Source organism: Symphalangus syndactylus, chromosome 9 (genome assembly GCF_028878055.3).
Source record: "Symphalangus syndactylus isolate Jambi chromosome 9, NHGRI_mSymSyn1-v2.1_pri, whole genome shotgun sequence".
Taxonomy (NCBI): domain Eukaryota; kingdom Metazoa; phylum Chordata; class Mammalia; order Primates; family Hylobatidae; genus Symphalangus; species Symphalangus syndactylus.
The window spans coordinates 96,618,836-96,625,966 of record NC_072431.2 but is presented as its reverse complement, the minus strand read 5'-3'; the positions used below and the strand labels follow the sequence as shown (position 1 = coordinate 96,625,966).

Sequence of the window (7,131 nt, the reverse complement as noted above, 5' to 3'; positions counted from 1 at the left end):
CTCTAACCCCAAAACTGATGGTATTAGGAGGTACAGTCTTTGGGAGGTGATTAGGTCATGAGGAAGAAGCCTTCATGATTGGGCTTTATAAAGTGAGTGATCTTGTCCCTTCTACCGTGGGAGGACAAAGCAGACAGGTGCCTTCTATGAATCAGAAAGGAGGCCTTTACCAGACATGGAATTGGCCAGTGCTTTGGCCTTGAACTTCCCAGCTTCCAGAACTATGAGAAATAAATTTCTGTTGTTTATAAGCCACCCAGCTTATGGTGTGTTGTTACAGCAGCCTGAGTGAGCTAAGGCATATGGCTTTGCTTGGATGGGGGGTTGGCTTCTCAATAGAGGTGGTGTCATGTTGTGCTGGGAAGATCGGGACAATGATTCCAATGGCACAGTACCAGCGACCCACTAAGATCCTACTTGACAGGTCTAGTTCTATTAAGAAGCCAACATGAGGCAACCCAAAAGCGTGATGGAGTTTTCTAGGCAAACCACTCTCCCACTTAACCCCGTTGCCCCAAACATTGCCATTCCTTGCCTCTGTGACAGGGTGACTCTTCAGAGACCAGCGGCTCTCAGAAGCTGCTACAGATCCCCAGTGCTGGGAGCCAGCAGTGTTCCCAGATCTTTATGTTGTCCAGACCAGCCTCGGCAACCAGGCCCCACTCTCCAGCTGGCCAAGCCCTGTGAGTGACTCATCCGGCCCCTGACACTGTGCCTCAGCACGCCCTTCTGCCTGCTGCTGCCTCAGTGTGACCACAGCTGCCTCAGGGGATGGCAGAGGCTGGCTCCTGACCCAGGCTGCTGGCAGGGAGTGTTCTGGAGGCTGCGTGCTCAGCCGGCATGTCCCCCTCATTCCGCCAGCCCTGCCCACCTTCCTCGCCTGCAGCTCAATCCCCATGACTGAGGGTGTGGAAGAGGATTCGTTTTTCCACAAGCCCATGACTGAGCTGGGACAGGAGGGATCTGCAGTCCCCCTTCTCTCAGAGACAGCAAAGATTTTTATCCCCCAGAGACAAGAATCCCCTGGCTGTAAGGTGGTAAGCCTGGGGAGCGGCTGCCGCCGGCTGTCCTCCGGAAAGGTCTGCCACTCTTTGACCTGCTATTGACCTGAACTCCAGGGACAGCCACTCCCCTACCATTTGCTCCTGCAGACAGAGTGGGACAGATGACGTCATGGCACTTTTTGGAGTGCTGAAGTGAAGTTTTGACAAATTCCAAGGGACATCAAAGTGCAGAACAACAGCCAATACATCATAGCCTGTCACCAGGGCCCCCACCCCTGATTATCACATTAGATCAGCCAGTGGGCACATTTCAGCTGAAACTCAACAGACGCCTACTAGAACTCACAGTTTCTCCTTCCAGAGTTCAACAAATATGGCAATGGTTACATTTTAAAATCTGTGTTTTCTATTCTACATTCAGTCTCTCTCTCTCTCTCTCTCTCACACACACACACACACACACACACACACACGTTACTAACTAAAAAACAGAAGCATGCTGCTAGAGAATACCAGATAACTGGGATTATGTCATGCAGTAGAACAGAATGCTGATTTGGATTCTAATCCTAGCTCTGCCACTTAATAGCTCGATATATTTAGCAAGTTAGTTAACACCTCTGAGCCTCAATTTTCTCAGGGTAAAATAAGCACAGTAACGTTTCTATTTCCAAAATTGTGAACATTGGTTGGGAGAGCAGTTCAACCGTAGTTCTTGCCTGGTAACTGTGGACAATGTTTGCTAGTCATAAAGTTTTGTATTTATTTCTTGGTGTGTTTATTGTGTGTTCCTTTTTGAGCATAAGAAAGATAAGACATTATTTTCTCCTCTAGGTTTGCCGAGAAGTGCTTGTGGGTGAGCTGAGGGTAGAGCATCTATGGCTTGGGTTTCAGGCTATGGAGGAAATATCTGCTGGGCTGCTATTTCCCTGCGTAAGTTCTCATTGGGGGAGGGAGCAGAAGGTAATTTCAGAAAGAGCTTGTGCTGATCTTTCGAACTGTTTCTCCCAAACTCTGGAGTATCTAAAGAAAGCAGGGTTATCTGCCAGAATGTATCAGAAAGATAGAAGGCATGTGAATTCTACACTAACAATAGGGCATAAGAAATTTCATGTTACTTTTATCACTTTAAGCTAAATTTGATATGCTATTGTAGCCATCCTGCCAGGATGGTAGGAAATTCAGTTGCAGACTTTCCTGAAATGCCCCTTCCTCTCAGTTCCTGTGGACATTCACCCAGATCATTTGGATAGAGTCCTCTGGTCTTCGGTCCACAGGGGTGACTACTGATGTGCTCATTTGCTAAGTCCTCATGCTCCTGGGAGGCTGGTGGCTCCACCATTCCTTGGCAGAACTTTGCCATTGCTATGATTTCTCCCTGAGGCCCTGTTGCCTCCCAAGGGTTGCCAGAGAAGGAGAGCCTCCACACCTGGGATCACAGCTCCCTTCCCTTCCAGTCCCGGGGAGGCACTAGAATCCTTTGAAGGCTCCCTTTTCTATCAGGACTGTCTCCTTCTCCACCTTTTGGAGAAGATGAAGGGTAATCTCCCTTGAGAGAGCCTGTAGAGACACAATGATGGCCTCTGTTCTTTAGGAGTGGGGAAAAGATAAGTTATCTAGGTTAACTAGGATTAACTATTCTGTTACTGAGCTGGGTGACAAGATGGGATTGGGGAATTTGTTTGGAGAGTCAGTGAGGACATGCAGGAGACAGATTTAAAGAATCACATGTGAAATGGACAGGGCTCTGATCCCTCTAAAATAGCTGTTGCTTTCCTTCTTCCACTTCGACCCCTATCCCCCATAATTCTTCTGTCGTTTTTTGGAGACGGAGTCTCATTCTGTCACCAGCCTGGAGGGCAGTGGCGCGATCTCAACTCACTGCAACCTCTGCCTCCTGGGTTCAAGAGATTCTCCTGCCTTAGCCTCCCGAATAGCTGGGACTACAGGTGTGTGCCACCACGCCCAGCTAATTTTTGTATTTTTAGTAGAGATGGGGTTTCACCAGGTTGGCCAGGATGGTCTCGATATGTGGACCTCGTGATCTGCCCGCCTCAGCCTCTCGAAGTGCTGGGATTACAGGCGTGAGCCATCGCGCTCAGCCAATTCTTCTATCTTTAAAAGGTAACCCAGGTTGGGAGGGAAGGCTGGGAGCACAGCAGAAGACAGAACTGCTTTGTTGAGCCCCAGAACCAGCAGCAGATACTCCCTGCCAATCACATGGCACTCACGTCTTTGTGTAAATTTAGAAGGTGCTTGCCCAGGAACAATCTGGCTTGACTTTCACAGCCATCCTGCAAGGTAAGTGGGGCAGTCATTAACCCCATTTTCCAGATAAGGAAGCTGAAGCTCACATTGATTAAAAGATTTGCCTAAAGTAACCAAGCTGTTGAGGGGCAGAGCAGCAGGACACAGCATCCAGGTCTCTTGACTTTTGCTTCAAGAGCCCACAGCCACACTCGGTGCTTAGATGAGGCTTTGGCTCATCAGTGATTTGTGATGTTTGCCTTTTGCCAAAGAGGAGGATGGCTGAAGAGCCAGTGCCCTGGCATTCCGGACTCTTGCCAGTAGATTTTGTCTGACTCTTGCTCTGATGCTATTCTTTGTTATTTTCAGGAAGGGGAACTAGATGTAGAATACATTTCTTTTTCTTGGTAACGTGAACAGCAAGAAGCAAGTAGAGTACATTTCTTATGAGAAAATATGCTCGGGACTTTGACTGATATCTGGTGGGTCCCAAAAGACCAGGTTACTGCAGATTTAAGACCATGTTGCAAATTCGGCATGCATTCAATAGGACTACCTTAGTAAGGGGAGTAATTTTATAAAATTATCAATTCAGTCTCAAAGAATAATAGCAGGAAATGTATTTCTGACTATTTAGAAGTGACTCATTATGGGACTATTTAAAAACTATATATCATTTTTATCAGTAAGTAGAATTGCCTATAGTCAATGTTATCTCTTCACATCCAGGGATTCTAAGATCCGGTTACCCATTTCCCTCGAAACAGCAGACAGCAAAGCCAGGGAAATGAAAACCCACCAAACTTTCTGCAAGGCTGACACCACCCCTAAACCTGACACCACCCCTAAACCCCACTGCAAACTGATAACACCACACTCTCCTCTGCAATATAACAGAGGGGCAGATAAGATGAAAATTTTCATTCCAATTAGCAATCATTTCCAGTCAGTGAAACGGCAGAATCAGAAGAGGTTCCACAACCAGAAAATCTTGGATGGAGTTTCACCGTCAGGAGTAAAACAGAAAAACTAAAGAGTGCCCCAGATAGCCTTTTTTTAGGGGGCTGTGTCAGATAGGTGCTTTTGAATATTTAAAACAAAGGATGACTAAGAGTTCTGCAGTCATTTCCCAGTTAAATATCGGATGGTATAAAATATTTTTATAGAAAGTACAGGCCAGGTGCGATGGCTCACACCTATAATCCCCACATTTTGGAAGACCGAGGTGGGCAGATCACTTGAGGCCGGGTGTTCAAGACCGGTCTGGCCAACATGGCGAAACCCTGTCTCTACTAAAAATACAAAAATTAGCCGGGCGTGGTGATGCGCACCCATAATCCCAGCTAGGTCAGGAGGCTGAGGCATGAGAATTGCTTGAACCCGGGAGGCAGAGGTTGCAGTGAGACGAGATCGCACCACTGCACCTCCAGCCTGGGCGACGCAGTGACACTCTATCTCAAAATGAAAAAGAATTCATAATCCACTTTTCATTAGCTGGCATTTGGCCTCACCAAGGTGAAGCAGGAAAATGAAATTCTATCTGTATCAGCCAGATTCTCTCAGACATAGGTATTCACTGCATGAGGGACCCTGGTCTCCAAATTGTTGAGCATACTAGACTCTAGTGAATGCCCTTCCGAAAGGGCCATCATGCAGCAGGCCTTCCCATCGGAGAACTGTGGTCCCAGCCAAGGCAGCTTTCAGGGCTTGCTCCACCACTCTAGGGAGGCGGCCCAGATCTGTCTCTCCCAAACAATGCCTGGGTTTGACACTTCCTGAGAAAGCAGAGATTGTTCCCTTTGTATGCCACGGCTCTGGAATGCAGCTCTTCCTGTAAGGAAGACAATGGTCTTTATGGGAAGGCTAGGACTTTGAACAGATTTGAACAGCAGAGCTGGGTGCTAGCTTTGCTGCTGAGGGAAATGGTGGGCACAGAACCCCCACGGTGGGCAAGCTGGGGTGTGGGTGTGCCTGTGGGCTGGCAGGTGACTCTGCTGGAGCATCGCAGGGATGGGGAGGAGATCAAGGAGGTAAGAAAGGTAGTCTAGGGGGAGGGGCCTAGAGTTTTGAACACCAGACTTAGGAATCTGGGACATAGGTACTGGCCTTTGCCATTCAAAGTGTGGTCCTGGGACCAACAGCATCCTTGGACTTGAAAACTTGTTAGACACACAGAAGCCCGGGCTCATCCCAGGCCTGCTGAATCACAAGCTGCATTTTAACAGGACCCCCAGGAAATTTCTATCCTCCTTCAAGCACTGCTCTAGGCTAAGAGGAAGCAAGAACAATTTTTAGAGCTGGGGATAAAGTGATGGGAGGAGTACTTGGGAATGAGGCCATTGGAGTGCTTAGAGAACACTCACTTGGGAGCCCCGCAACAATGAGTGAAGGAGGGGGGCGGGGGGTGCGAGGGAGACAGATTCCCCCGCTCCCCCCCCCCCCCCCCCCCCCCCACCACCGCAAGCCACAAGGCCCGAGGCACGCCTCCCGCCCTGCCTCCACCTCAGGTCGCAGGAATCTTGTTGGTGATCCATCCAGACGTTGTGTGTTCTGGAAGTGGACATCGCGGCTCTGTGTTTTTGAAGTCAGATTTCATTGCTGTGGTTTCTATGCCTGACCCCCTGAAGTTCTTGCTCCTGTTGCCACAGGGAGCCGGGAGAGCACAGAGCGCTGCTCCCGGTGCCCTGCAGCCACACAAACATGCTCCTGCTCCTGGCGGAGCCAGAGCTGCTGGGAAAGACATTTCGGAAGTTTCCTGTGGCTGCAACAAATTGTTCAAATCTGCACTGGAGCACCGCTGTGACCTGTCTTTCTCCATTTTAGGGCAACCAGCTCCTGAAACTGGAAACTCCCCAGCACCTCCTCACCCTACCCCGCAGGCTCTCCTTGTGGGGGTGGGGCGGGGGGAGTTGTCTGGAATTCCTAGCCTCTCCGTCCAAGCATGGCAGCCTTGCCCCATGGGTGGCGCAGACTCAGTTTTCCATGCACCTTGCCCCAGGGAGGAGGTGGGGGTTCCTTCCATAGAGATGGTGAAAAATAAGGGAGGTAGTGATCGTCTCTGGGATCCAGTTAGATCTGCATTTGCAGGCAGAAAGAGGCTGGGGCACATGGAGAGAGTGATCAACTGGAAGATTCTAGGGTCCTCAATTTTGAAAGGTGACATGATACTCTGGAAAGGGCATGAACTTAGTTGTCAGTTCGTCCTTGCCTTTTCCAATCAATGCCGTGTGGCCACGGCAAATTAATGAACATCTCTGAGTTTCGGTCTCCTGTCTAAAATGAGGTGATAATAGCTTCTTGAAGGCTGTGAGGCCCTGAACATGCTGCCTGGCACATAGATGGCTAATCAATATTTTCCTACCCTTCCCTTCTCTGAAGTTGCTACCTCTCTTCTCCTGGGGTCTTGCAAATAAACTTCTGAATTAAATAGTTCCTGCCTGGTAATTTGTATCAACTGAGGGAATACAAGTCTGGAATATGACTTTTTTTTTTTTTGAGGCGGAGTCTCGTTCTGTCGCCCATTTTGAGATTGAGGGCTACATTTAAAAATAAATGTAACCATTGGCTGGAACCAGACCGCTTTCTGGAAGGGAGTCTTTTGGGGCTTCCTTCAATGAACAGACTGGAGTGTAATTAGTTATTTGATAGCAAATGCGTTCTCTCAGGACATAAATGCAATTTAAAGCAGTTTGTTCTAGTGTCTACGGTTTCAACATTGCCCACTGAATTCATGTTTCTACTCTTAACTTGCCAAGTAAACCCATAGTTTGTTAGTTCAAACACTAATCTCTGATCAGTCCCATTTATTCTAAATTTGTTTTCACATAATGGCTTCCACAACTCAAGGTATTTTCTATTCTTTGCTCTCTGGAGACTGAGA

The 7,131-nt window shown here is 48.3% G+C and overlaps 1 protein-coding gene across 1 annotated transcript; it reads left to right on the top strand.

The window, feature by feature from the left end:
* Window positions 1-5,860: 5,860 nt before the first annotated feature.
* On the top strand, window positions 5,861-6,496 carry LOC129490508 (uncharacterized). The gene has a single exon (XM_055294418.1). The coding sequence runs from the start codon at window positions 5,861-5,863 to the stop codon at window positions 6,494-6,496; it is 636 nt and encodes a 211-aa protein (XP_055150393.1).
* Window positions 6,497-7,131: the final 635 nt, after the last annotated feature.